At 38.4% G+C, this 13,847-nt stretch overlaps 4 protein-coding genes across 4 annotated transcripts, besides 4 other annotated features; 2 read left to right on the top strand and 2 right to left on the bottom strand.

Annotated features, from left to right (window-relative positions):
- Positions 1–360: 360 nt before the first annotated feature.
- On the top strand, positions 361–2,312 carry UA08_03943 (hypothetical protein; the record flags this gene model as incomplete). The annotated part of the gene is made up of 5 exons (XM_020266763.1): positions 361–579; positions 661–746; positions 813–1,013; positions 1,084–1,606; positions 1,668–2,312. The coding sequence occupies 5 exons, from the start codon at positions 361–363 to the stop codon at positions 2,310–2,312; spliced, it is 1,674 nt and encodes a 557-aa protein (XP_020120685.1).
- A 1,080-nt stretch (positions 2,313–3,392) lies between these two features.
- Positions 3,393–4,386, bottom strand: UA08_03942 (hypothetical protein; the record flags this gene model as incomplete). The annotated part of the gene is made up of 3 exons (XM_020266652.1): positions 3,393–3,709; positions 3,766–3,901; positions 4,075–4,386. 3 exons carry the CDS (start codon positions 4,384–4,386, stop codon positions 3,393–3,395), a joined length of 765 nt encoding a protein of 254 aa, XP_020120687.1.
- A 555-nt stretch (positions 4,387–4,941) lies between these two features.
- Positions 4,942–7,092, top strand: UA08_03941 (hypothetical protein; the record flags this gene model as incomplete). Its single annotated transcript, XM_020266540.1, has 2 exons — positions 4,942–5,179; positions 5,234–7,092. The coding sequence occupies 2 exons, from the start codon at positions 4,942–4,944 to the stop codon at positions 7,090–7,092; spliced, it is 2,097 nt and encodes a 698-aa protein (XP_020120589.1).
- Positions 7,093–7,302: 210 nt separating this feature from the next.
- On the bottom strand, positions 7,303–8,827 carry UA08_03940 (hypothetical protein; the record flags this gene model as incomplete). Its single annotated transcript, XM_020266429.1, has 5 exons — positions 7,303–8,028; positions 8,083–8,226; positions 8,279–8,578; positions 8,638–8,726; positions 8,782–8,827. 5 exons carry the CDS (start codon positions 8,825–8,827, stop codon positions 7,303–7,305), a joined length of 1,305 nt encoding a protein of 434 aa, XP_020120682.1.
- Positions 8,828–9,114: 287 nt separating this feature from the next.
- Positions 9,115–9,293: a repeat region (Identified by RepeatMasker using a combination of RepBase library and repeat library created with RepeatScout).
- Positions 9,294–9,353: a repeat region (Identified by RepeatMasker using a combination of RepBase library and repeat library created with RepeatScout).
- A 5-nt stretch (positions 9,354–9,358) lies between these two features.
- Positions 9,359–9,611: a repeat region (Identified by RepeatMasker using a combination of RepBase library and repeat library created with RepeatScout).
- Positions 9,612–9,616: 5 nt separating this feature from the next.
- Positions 9,617–13,847: part of a repeat region (Identified by RepeatMasker using a combination of RepBase library and repeat library created with RepeatScout) that runs on past the window's edge.

Raw genomic sequence — 13,847 nt, 5'->3', positions numbered from 1 at the left:
ACCAGTGGCAACTCGAGACCTGTCAGATGAGGGGTTCATTTAATCCCGATATTCGGAATAGAAACTCAGACATAAATAGAGCCCAAATCCCGCGGAAATTTGGAAAATTACAACAATAAGAACAACAACAATACAACAAGCTTTTCTTATACTTCTTATCTTTATATTCGCAACTTCTTCTTCTCTGACCAAATAACATGCTAAAACGCAGAGAAAGCCACCACATCCTATGACAGCAGACGGTGCTCAGCACCATAATACTTCATCAAGAGGCATATCCCTCCGAGCTGCGTAATACCAGCTTTGCGACCGGTTGCTTCCATTGCCGCCAGAGGCTCACTAGGGACAGTAGCTACAACGATGGAGTTGGTGGACATCCATGGAGCCGTCGACGACGACAAGTCGCGGCGAGAATCCAAGCCGGTGCAAGAGGCTAGCGTTGCGCATTCAGGAAAAGAGCTTGACTCTGGCAAGGAGACGGCATCTCATCAAAATTCTGGGGAGCCTCCACGTCTCCAAGGCGCCAAGTTGATCCTTCTATTGTCGTGCCTTTTCCTTGGTAACTTCACCATTGGATTTGTACGTATGCTGGTCGTGCAGATAAAATACATTAGGCAAAGCAAAAAGGAGTGTGGACAGTTTTGACGAGACATCTTGTAGGACAGTAGTTGCATTGGCACCCTTATTGTGATTCTCACCGACCAATTCGACGCCCTTCAAGATATTGGCTGGTACCAAACAACATAGTTAGTATTCCAAAAGAGCGTACTCATAAACCTCCTCAGATAGCTAGGCTAATCGTACTTGACAAGCTTGTTTACACTATGTGCGCCTACCTTAATCATGGGCCGACTGTACACTCTCTACTCCATGAAGACGCTTTACGTGTGCTCTTTCGCCATCTTTGTTGTCGGCTCGATTCTTACGGCTGCCTCACCAACGTCTACCGCCTTCATCCTTGGCCGCGCAGTGAGCGGCCTCGGTGCAGCAGGAATAAACTCTGGCATGTTCATGTTAGTAGCAAGCATCATGGAGCAAGTCTGTTGCTCCCACAAGCGAACCCGGTGCTGACGTGTAGCGCAGCATTCTTGCACATGCCGTTCCGCTAAAGATTCAACCCATCATATTCGGCATTTGCGGCGCCGTAGAGTGCTCGGCGCTCGCTTTTGGGCCATTGATCAGCGGGTCAATCGCCCATGCCGACAATTGGAGGATCAACTTCTGGACTATCGTAGGTCTGGGATGCGCTGTTGCATTGGGCGTGTCCGTCAGCGTAGATCATCTGCACCAGAATGCGGACGACAAACCAAGTGCAGCTCAAAGGTTGAAAGGTCTCGACTGGTATGGGCTGGCAATTGAGCTTCCCATGACCATCTGCTTGATCCTGGCTTTGCAATGGGCTGGCACGACGTATGCTTGGTCCAACTGGAGAATCATCCTCCTGCTCACCGTGACCGGTGTTCTTGTCATACTTTTTTTTGTGGTGGAGCACATCGGTGGCAGTAACAGCATGATTTCCTTGCCAATACTACGACAGCGAAATGTCGCCTTTAGCTGTGTGGCTGGCTCCTGTAATTTTGCAGGCTTGTGGGTCTTTTCCAACTACGTACGTTGCATCGAGAATAGTCCAACTCATTACTGCTCGCAAGGTGCTAATGGTTCGCTAGCTCCCCATCTATTTTCAAGTGGTGCGTGGAGCAGATACACTTCATTCAGCTTTGATGTATCTGCCGACCACCATAAGCATGTCCGTTGTCGCATTGGCCAGCGGATCTTTTACATCCAAGATCGGTTATTTCAACCCAGCATTGCTGTTCGGCAGCGTGCTGAGTGTCACTGGAGCAGCATTGATGGCCACATTCAAACCCAATACTTCTGCAGCACGATGGATAGCGTACCAGATCTTCTACGGTATCGGCATTGGCATGGCATTCCAGCCTCCCCTAATTGCCCTGCAAACCGTGCTTGAGAAGCCACTTGTTCCTGCAGCCTTGGTACTGCTGACTTTCGTGCAGATGCTCAGTGGCATCATCTTCCTGTCCATCTCGCAGAATGTGTTCCTGGATAAGCTGACAAGAAATCTTGTGAAAAACATTCCAAATTTCGACCCAGCCATTGCCAGGCAACATGGCTTGTCTGGTCTGGAGGGACTGGTCCCCATCGAATATCAATCACAGGTCATACGAGCCTACAATTCTGCCATCATGGACGTGTTCTATATCGCACTTGGGCTAGTTAGTGTTGGTCTGCTAGCTGCGCTCCCCCTTGAGTGGAGGTCAATCAAGAAGGACGATGAGAAGAAGGAGGATTGAGCTCAAAGCAGATTTGTTGCTCTGCGTATCCAGGAAACCATTCGCAAGGGCAGAGACCCCGAGAAACATGTCGGAGGTTGTTGTAAATATGTCCTTAAATAAGCTCCATCGAATTTATAAAAGTTTTGTTTGGATTTTTCCTGTAGTTATTCAAGCAAAATTCTATCATGATCGTTACCATTACAGGTTCGTCGTGTGGCAAGTGTACTCGGGACTTAGCCTCGCAAGTTTCCTCCCCAAGTACAAGAAGACAGCCAATGCTCGCCCAATGATCTGTTACCCGAAACAGACTCCCACCCTCTTCACACTTGCTGGTTGATTAGCAGGTTTTTGTGACGGCTCTGGCAACCTTACTATATGAGTGAGTAGTAGAGAGGATCCACCATCCTCGATATTCTGGTCTTTTGGCGCAGCGGCTTTAAAAACTTCCCTACTGCTGCCCGTTGAGACAACCGCATCGATGCCATCTAGCAAAGGATAATCCTGCCCCCGAAGAACATCATATGAGGATTCTATGGGCTCGGCCGTGGACATTGATTCAGCTGTGACGGTGTAGCAGGTATACGAATCGCAGTCAGTATAGTGAATAGAACAAATGCGCCGTCAAATAAGCCTTGGTGTACGTATATTTGTATTTATCGAAATTCAGTAGTTAATTTTTAATCCTCATATCCAAGAGCTATACGGATATCTATATCCATCAGACCGGCGAGCATTTCAAGCGTACGAGTAGCACGTCTCGTCCCGGATCTGTTTGAGGAACGGAAGGAGTGCTGTACCCCCTGTTCCCCGCGCTGCAGTGTCACTGTTCTCGTAGCTCAATTCTGCCGTAGCAAGACCTCCATGGCGAGGCTTCGAGTTGATGTGTACTTGACGTGGCTCGCAAGCCCCCTGCCGCCTCACGGCATCTCGATTGCTGTTTGCGCGCTGGATAAGGATGTAGCGATTTACGACCTGCAGATGTGTGTCGCGGAATTTCACCAAAGCAGCGACGCAAGCATTATATGAGTTCAGAAGCTGCTCGTGGTTCTCGGTTCATCTCGACAAAGGGTCGAATATTGGCGACCTTAGCGAAGTGGGTTAGGAAGCGGCGATGAGGGCCAGGTCGACACAAACTTCAGACTTCTCCTCGTGGAACGAATCAGTGTTGCGTTTTCCTGCACTGATCCCGGTGGGGTAATGTGTGACACCCAGCGCGATGTCAATGAATTGAATCAGACTCGACTGGGCATTCGATCCTCCAGCAAATCGAAATGGTTGCATTGGATGTGTTCCGTTATCAAAGTATACGCCGTTAGGGAGTTTTTCATTTCCACTGCTACCGGAGAGAAACAGACATATCTTGTGGTCGAATAAGTGTGGGTCGCAGTTGACACGGCGCATATATCCTGGATGCCCTCGAGAAGACATAAAAGCTGAGCAGTAACCGCACCGACTTCGTTGCTTTGCACACAACGAACTGCATCCAAGATGGCCCCGATTAGTGGACCGCCCCTAGCCTCGATGGCCACCGAGACGAGGTAGAACCAGCTCTCGTCGATCGAACCCGTGAAGGTAATCTGAGTTGCGAGGCTATCAAGGTGATATAGCTGTTCAATGTCTGGTGCAACTGTATGATTCTACAGTACTAATCCAGCATAGGTCGCGACGGGAGGCATTTCCAGTGACTCGCAGATCAACAAGAGCGGGCTCGATACTGATGCTGGGATGACCTAGAGCGTAAGTCAGTCGCTGCGTTTCCATGCGTTCTTCTGCATCTTACATCTGCGGGCTCTTGACCTCCCCAAATGTAAGCATGGCAAATGAAGCCCAGCATCGAGTATGCTTTTTTGCGCTGCGATGTTGTCTCGAGACGCTCGCGGCTCAGGACCAGAAGCCCGTCCACGACGCTTCGTATTCGATTGTCCTTGATCAAACTTTGCAAGTCCCGAGTAACGCGGATCCATGGATGGAAGTACCATGGATGGAAGTATGGGTGCAAATGGGATTCGCAAGACACAATTTCGCGCAGAAACCCGGTTCTAGGCGACACGTCGTACGCCTCAAGTGTAGGTAGACCAATATCAGATGCCATTCTAGCCTGGAGATGCGCTTCTGGATGGGAGTTGGAACAGTCCGTGGGTCTCTTTGACTTTGTTCAAAGGAATATGCCATTGGCATGCCTTAAGTCACAAAACTGCCCGACTCCAACCGTGCCATCGATATTTGGTATACAGGGCTAAGGTTTCCGAATTATGGTAAGAGAGTAATTGGTGCGATTGGGCTTACTACTGTACGTCTACCCAACTAAAGAGATCTTAAGCTGTGGTTGCCTGTTAGCTAGTCATCACCCTAGCTTCACTCTAGCATTTCTCTTACATGCATATGTAACTTACGTATGCAGGTGAGAGTGGAGAAGCGCATAGGAGCAGGAAGCGCGAAGGAGCCATTAGCGCTAACTAGTCGATCCGAACACGGCACAGTGATAGTGTTCTATAGAGGCCCGTCGCTAACATAGATGCAGCAGAACATATAATGAGAACTTAAGAAGGCTTATTCTCGTTATGTCAGCCATTCATAGTTCTATCAACATTGCGCCAACGATAGACAACCTCAACTACTTCTTGAGCGCTGAGATTCGTCGCCCATCATGTCTTCCAGTTCTGAACACTTCCAGACCGCGAGCGACTTGTGGAGAAAAGCCCAGAGTCTTAAAAATGGCAGCAATATAACCATTACGGGGAAAGAGCTTGATATCGCCACCGTCTTTGCAGTCTCACAAGGAGGCCGCCAGCCCTTCCTTACCGAGGACAAAGCCACCTGCGCACGCATTCACGAAAGTGTGGAACAGTTAAACCACTATCTCGAGAAAGGCCGTGCCGTCTATGGTAAGGCATCACTTGCGTTCCGAAACATGAAGTGAATATACTTACAGTCATCAGGAGTCACTACAGGATTCGGTGGAAGTGCAGATTCCAGGACGAAAGAGGTACACAAGCTGCAGATTTCGCTACTCCAACATACGCAAAGCGGAGTCATTCTTGCATCTGACCAAGTTATAAATGATGGAATCGCCGAACATCATTCCGAGCTGACATCGATGCCAATGTCCTGGGTCAGAGCGGCGATGTTGGTGAGATGCAACGCAACTGCTCGGGGCCATTCTGCAGTGACCATGGGCGTCCTACAGGCCATCTTGAGACTGCTTCGACATGACATCATTCCAATGGTGCCGCTGAAGGGATCTATTTCTGCGTCCGGCGACCTGATGCCACTTGCATTCATGGCTGGCGCTATTGAGGGCAACCCAGATATCAAGGTTTGCCAGCGACAAGGCGAATCTCTCAAGATCCTATCCGCGGAAGCAGCTCTGGAACTACATCAAATCCCAAAGATAAGGTTTGGACCAAAAGAAGCTTTGGGTCTTGTAAATGGCACGGCCTCATCGGCTGGTCTGGCTTCTATCGTCATGTACGAGGCACACCATGTGGCAACACTATCACAAGCATTCACAGCGTTGGTAGTAGAGGCAATGCTTGGAAACTCGGAGAGCTTCCATCCATTTATCAGCGAGGCACGACCCCACCCCGGTCAAATCGAGGTCAGCCGTAATATCTTAGCAATGCTGCAGGGCTCATATCTGGCAAAGGGTATTCGTAACAGCAAAGACTATGCCCCGGAAGGACTTGTCCAGGATCGATATGCGCTCAGGAGCACACCTCAATGGATTGGACCGCAACTGGAAGATCTTCTCTCTGCTAATAAACAGATCACCACTGAGTTGAATTCGTCGGCAGACAATCCTATCATCGATGCTGAAGCCCAGGAGGTCTACTACGGTGCAAACTTCCAGGCCGCAGCAGTTACTTCTGCCATGGAAAAGACACGCCTCGCGATACAAATGCTTGGAAAACTGTTCTTTGCCCAAGCAACCGAACTCATCGATGCCAATCTCAACAATGGTCTGCCCGCAAATCTTTGCGCTGACAATCCCAGCCTTTCCTTCACTATGAAGGGCGTCGACGTTAACATGGCAGCGTACATGTCCGAACTAGGCTTCCTAGCCAATCCAGTTAGCACCCACGTACAATCCGCCGAGATGGGCAACCAATCGATCAATTCACTCGCCCTTTTGTCTTCCCGCATGACCAAAAAGGCTGTGGAGCTAGTGTCCCTGATGGGCGCCACCTGTCTCTACGTCGGCTGTCAGGCATTGGATCTTCGAGTCATGCAAATCGAATACCTTGACGAACTGTACTCAATCTTGCAAAATGATCTAGGATCGTTCTTCGCCTCGAGCCTGGAACCGAAGGGAATCGAGTCATACAAGATGCAACTCCGAAAGCAGCTTACATCTTGCTGGCGAGCATCTTCCCGTCTGGATAATGCAGAGCGTTTCAATGCAGTCGCTGACGGCGCTGTCCTCTCGTTGCTGCGCGTCCTCAAGAACTCCAATCAAATGCCTTCTGAGCCATGGGCGCTAAGCTTGGTGCAAACCTGGAGATCGAATGTCGAAAGCAAAGCGACCAGCATCTACGAGGTCGCTTTCCGCCGGTTTTGTGCGAAGCAAACCACAGAACAGTATCTTGGAGTCGGGTCCCGAGCGCTCTACCGCATGGTCAGAAAAGAGCTCGCCGTACCATTTCATCAGGGTTTGGGTGAGCACCCAGGTTCAGAGGATACCGTCATATACGGCGAGAATGTGAGGCCGAGAAAGATCATCGGCAACTGGATTGCTACGATCTATGAAGCCATTCTCGACGGGAGGATGAATCATGCGTTGTACGATATTCCACGATAGTATGGCTAACTGTGTGCACGTCCCAAAAACCAATGGCGTGCACAGGTTCAAGGAGGACACAACAGAAACAACTTTGGTAGAGTGAAGATCAACAAATGCAAAGAAACGAGATACATACTGTTCAGGTCTTCAGCGCAAACTCGATTCTTCATTGAGAATATTCATTTCGACTTAGATAGTCTATCAAGTAATAGCTAGAAAAAGATTAATCTAGGGAATAAGCATCCTTGACCATTCTGTAAGCCACCGACTGCTTCTCCTCATGGAATTCAGCTGTGTTGGGGTGATGGCGTCGCTCTGCACGCCGCAAGATGCCAACGTTAACTCCTCAAGCTCGCTCTCCAGGCATGATGATGCCGTGAAGATCGCGCCGTGCATTCCCAGTGTAGCACATGGCGAATGCATCGACAGATGTATCGACTTGAAGTCATCTATGACATCTGCTGCGCTGCTACACATAATCTCAGAAGCGCGAGTGGGACAATTCTGGCAACAGGGGACGAGCTCTTCAAAACCAACTGCAGAGGTATTCCAAAGCCTTCGAAAGACTGCGCTTTGAACGCGGCAAACAACCAGCCGAAATATGTTTAGCTTAGCACAGCTCCATCGATCTTGTAATGCGGTCAAGTATTCATCCTCCTTCTCTTGTTCGTCGCCATCGATCCGAACGCTGTCTTGACGATGCCTAAGCGAATTGCATGGTGGGCGCACAGTCGTCTTTTGCCTGTACGTGAGATCCTGCAGAAGAGTATGAGCAGCCTGAAGGAAGGCTTGGTCAAGATCACCGCGGCAATACTGCCGGTACAGGACGATCGTCCTAGTCTCAAGGATTGCACGCAGATCATGGGCATGGTATAGAACGTCTCTTCCCAGTGCTTGACTGCCCAGAATAAGAAAATAAGGTGGCACTACGCTGTTGCAGAATGCGACGTCAAGCTGATTATACTTCGGTCAGCATTGCCATGACAACAAGTCTAACAGCGTACTCACAATGATGTCTCTGGCTTTTCGAAAAATCACGCGTCCAACCTTTGTCTGGGTTTGCTTCAAACCGCGGGCTTGTACGAGACTGATTGCTCCCCGGATATGAATCATCCAGCTGTGACTTGGTTCTCCTTCTGGCCAGTAGAACCGCTACTCCAAATCAGCAACGACTAAACGGCGATGTGAAGGTTGTGTAACTAACCTCGTATATATAGAGAAGCAATGTGACCACCAACACAGTATCGTCCGCAACCTGCCACCCTCCTTGTATCGCTTCGCGAACCATAGATAACGCAGATCCATAGATATTTCCAGCTTGCTTAGGATTCATTTGTGGGACGGCGGTCTGGAGATTGCAGGCAGCGACAAGACCTCGAATGAGCTCGTGGTCGGCAAAGTAACGCAGAATATCGGACCACTCTCCTACGGATCTCGGGTGGTCATTACCTGTCTTGTCGGACTTCCTTGTGCTAGATTGTCTGGGACGTTGGTCGACTGTATCCTGAGCACACACCGTCAAAGCATTGCCAAGCTGGCCGCATGCAACATCCCCGATGTTACTACCCGCTCCTCCCCGATAGCATGTCTGCGAGAGCCGGAGACACCTTCCACAAACCGGAAACCGCATATCGCAGCCTTTCTTCGCAAGCCTGGTGCCTTGTCAGTACAACGACCGGCCGTGGTATTCCTTTGCCGAGGACCAACCTGCACCCGCTACATCCAGCGCTCCGTCGCCCTGACGGAGACTCATGTTGAGCTATACGATTTGTATTATCCGGTTCCTGAGAGCCTCTTAAAGCTATGCTGGGAGTCTGATTGCCCACTTCATCCATTTTCGCTCTTTTCTTGAAAGTTGTAACACACGCTGCAATGGAAAGATAGTGCCTCCGTTTGGTACAGGAATTTTGCAGCGCAGGTCACAACAGCATGTGGCACGGGCGGACGGATACATTCGAATATTTCTATACCCTGTACCTACTAAATTAATCCCAGAAAGTTGCTAGGTTGAAATGCATTATAGGAAACCTGCTGACGGCAGAATTAGGAACGCTGTATTGACTAGTATTGGGAATACTACATAATCTGCATAGTAACTAAAAGGGATAAATCCAGGAGCTATTTGAGGTTATATCCATACACCAACTAGGGTTCAACTAGGACACGTAGGCTAAGCCTATTCCGGAATAGCGGTCATAATCCGCTGTCACACCCCTCCATGTTACGAAATCAACCTGCATGACACTAGCATAGACTAGCGACTATTATAGAAAGGTGTTCTAATTGTTATAAAATCAACCTGCATGACACTAGCATGAACTAGCAACTATTAAGAAAAGATGCTCTGATGGGACAGCACACATTATAATTAGTCATTACCATACACTACCACAAAGGCAAGATCAAGAAATATAGGATCACGTGACTAATATATAATCTAAGTGATAATCAGATTATAGAAAGATTATATATAAAGAAAGAAATAATTATTAGATATATACTAGATATACATTAAGAATATATATAGAAGTATAAAAAGAATTGTGACGATGCAATGCCAAATCTATTTGGTCGCTAAACACGAAGAGACTAAACTGGAGAGAAGAAGAAGAGGAAAGAACAATTACTAGCCTTTTTTCTCCTACTTATACTTCCTTCTATTCTAGATATCTATAGGCTATCTTTGTTGTATACTAGTATTTAATAATCTAAATTTCTAGAAGATTCTAATAATATAGAATACTAACTAGTAAAGATTATTTATCTTTCTTAATATTATATAGATTCTTTAGCAATCTATAACATAAATTAAAATATAAAATAATCTTTATAAGATATATCTAGTCCTATATCTTTCTTATATATAATGTATTTATAAGAAATAATCTATAAGTACTTTTATAATAACTATATACTACTAAGCTAAATTATATTAAGCTATTATATTATCCCTTATTTTAAATAATATTTACTTTAAATATTAAGTTAATAATAATATATTATTTTTATTATAATTAGATAAGAATTTATTTTTCTTAACTATATATAGCTAATTCTTTAAATATAATAATAATTTAGGTTTTTTTAAGTAAGAATTATAAAATATTTTTATAATATTTAATATATTCTTAAAATTTTCTGCTAAGTATTATATTATATTATTATTATAGTCTTACTATTAAATATAGTACTATAATTTCTAATAATATATTTATATATTAAGAATCTATTTGACTTTCTATTTATTATAATTATTAATCTTAACTAGTAATAGAGGGTTTTTAACTTACTCTAATAGTAATTTTATTAAGTATATTTTTTAAAGTTTATTTAGTGAGAAAATTAGATATATTTAAAAATATTTAAAAAGCTTTAACTTGAAAATATTTTCTTTTTTTATAATAATCTTAAATAGGTTTAAATTCTAATAAGAAAGCTTCTAGTTAGGTTATTTATTATTAAAATACTTAGTTATTAATATAATCTTATTTTTAATATTAAAATCTATCTTTTATTAATATTTATTTGCTTATATTTTCTGCTGTTTTTATATTTATATTATATTCTATCTTGTATAATCTTATATTTATTATAAATATTTTATCTAGGTTTAGGCTTATTTCTAATTTTATATAGGATTCTTATTATTTAATAGTAACTAATTAAATAATATTCTTAATATAAAATCTCTCTTAATCTTAAATAGTAATAGTCTAGTTAATTTTTAGGATAAAGATATTATAGTAAAGTCTACTATTAGTAATTATTTAGATTAATTATCTTAATAGAAGCTAATATAAGATTATAAATAAATTAAAAGATATTAATTTATAATTTTAATTTATTTATCTATAAATATATAATATATTATTAATAACTTTAACTTAATCTTTAGGATATAGCATATCTTTATTTAGAATTTTAATATAAATTATTCCTCTTAATTTAATATTATTAAATCTAGTAGACTAGTCTTAAAAAATATGTATTTAATCTATAATCTAGCTATCTCTCTAGCTATAATATTCTTAATATAAGGAATTAATCTTAATCTTTTACTTAATTAATCTATTACTATAAAGATTATATTGAAACTATATTTATCCTTTAGATAAAATATAAAGTCTATTAATATATATTACTATAATTGAATAAATATAAGTAATAGTTTTAGTAATCCTAATAGTAAGTTTTTACATATATTTATTCTCTTATATATAAGATAATTATTAATATATTACTTAATATCTTAATTCTATATTTTTTAATAATATTATTCTCTTAATAATTTCTTTATTTTATTTTTTATAGGGTGAGTAGTAATAGATTATTAGTATATTTTATTTAATAATTATATTTTAAGATCTTCTTTATTTAGTATATAAAATTTTTTTTTAAATATTAATTAATTATTAGTTAAATCTTAATTAGATCTAAAATCTCTAGCTATTTTATAATATTCTATAATTTTTTAACTCTTTTAATTACTCTTTAAGATTTTAGTAATAATATATAATATATTATCTATAATAACTAAGATTTCTAACTTAAATTCTATTTTTTATATATAATTTTATTCTTAAAGTTTCTTTATAATCTAAGGATTAAATCAGCTAAAGAATAATAATGAAAGATCTTTTTTCTTAAATTATTAATTATTTTTTATATATTAGATTAAAATATTAGCTCTTTTATTTAAGGATCTAGATTAATATTTAATATAAAAATTATATCTAGAAAAGATTTTTAATTATTATACTTATCTATTATTAAGCTTTTTTATTATTATAAAATATTCTAAGGCTTAGTAATTAGTAAGAATTTAAATAGATTTATTTTTAGTTAATTTTTAAAGCTTAGCTTATTATATTTTTAAGGCTTATACTATTATTAGCATTTCTTAGTTATAAATATTATATTTAGCTTGTATAAAGTTTATTATTTTAAAAAAATAGATTATTAAGTGTTACTTGTTATTAATATATTATTAGAATAATATTATTATAATAACTTCCTTTAAAATATTAATTTCTAATTATATTTCTAAATTATATTAGTAATATTTAGGAATTAGAATTAATATTAGTTTTTTTTTAAGTTTCTAGAATGCTGCTTTATAAGTATTATTCTATATAAAGAATATTTTTTTCTAAGTTAGTTAATTAAGTAGTTATAATATCTTATTATAATATTTAATAAAGATATAATAGAAATTATAAAATTCTAGAAATAATTGCACTCTTTTTATATTTATTAAAGACTTCTATTTTTAAATAGTTTTAATCTTTTTAAGATTAACTTTAATACTGTTTAGTATAATAATAAATCTAAGATACTTGATTTACTTAATATAGAATTTATACTTATAAAGTGTTGCTTATAATTTTATTTTTTAAAGATATTAAAATATCTTTTTAATATATACTTAATGCTTAAGTTTATTTTTATTATAAATTAATAAGTTATCTATAAAGATTATTATAAATCTATTAAGTATATCTATAAAGATGTTATTAATTATATATTAGAATATTATTGGTCTATTTATTACTCTAAAAAGTATTATTTTATATTTATATATACTATATTATATATAGAAAATAATTAAATTTTTTAAGTTAGGATATATCTTTATTTAATAGAAATCTTACTAAATATCTAGTTTAGTAAAAATTTATACTTTATTAATTTAATTAAGGACCTCATTAATTAAAAATAGAGGATATTAATTCTTCTTAATTATAATATTTAATTTTTAGTAATTAATATAAAATTATATTCTCTCTCTAGATTTACTAATTATTAAGATTAATAATATAAAGGGGGTGTTATTTAATTTAATAAATCTTTTATAAAGATTATTAAGGATATATTTATATATTATTTCTAATTTTTCTAAGATTATTTTATAGAGAGAGCTATATTTTAATATATTTTTTTTAGTTAATTTAATCTTATAATTATAAGATTTAGGAGTTAATAATTAATCTAATAGATCTTTTAAGAATATATTTATATAGTCTTTATATATTTTTAATAATTATTTTTAGATTTCTTTAATATTAAATATTATAGATTCTAGTAGATTCTTCCTTGTTTTAATAATATTATTAATCTTATAAAGACTTATTATTAATAAAATTAAATTCTTTATTTTAATACTTATACTAAATCCTACTATATTAATAAGTATTATATTTATTTTTTTTAGTATTTTTTAGGCTTTCTTTTAATATACTTATTCTTATTTTATATTTAGGAATTCTTTTTTTAATTTATTCTCTATTTCTTCTTTTAGAGCTTCAGTTAAAGTCTTTCTTATTTTTCTAAATAATTCTTGATAATTTTATTAATATATATAATTCTATATAATTAGAATAGCCTTTCTAAATAGAGATAGAAGAATATCTAATTAGATTTCTTTTTTTTCTAATTAATTAACTGATTTTCTTATATATAGGGAATTAAATTTTAAAGCTTTTAATTAATTAATAAGATTCTTTACTTTTAGACTTTAGGCTTAGGAACAGCTTAGATTAGATTTTTCTATTATCTAGTTCTTTATTTTTATAAAGTAATTATAATATATTATATCCTTTTAATACTATAGATTAATATCTTTTAGCTATTATAAAATGGCTCTAGGAATTATATAGTAATTAGTTTTTATAGTTTAATCTTTTAAAAAGATATCTTTAAATTAAATTAATTATTAATTTTAGTAATCTACTAAAATATTATACTTAGCAAGCTATATTTTATTTAATATTATA

This window comes from Talaromyces atroroseus (assembly GCF_001907595.1).
Source record: "Talaromyces atroroseus strain IBT 11181 chromosome Unknown scaffold_4, whole genome shotgun sequence".
Lineage (NCBI taxonomy): Eukaryota > Fungi > Ascomycota > Eurotiomycetes > Eurotiales > Trichocomaceae > Talaromyces > Talaromyces atroroseus.
The sequence above is the reverse complement of the archived record's forward strand: the minus strand, read 5'-3'. Positions and strand labels throughout refer to the sequence as shown.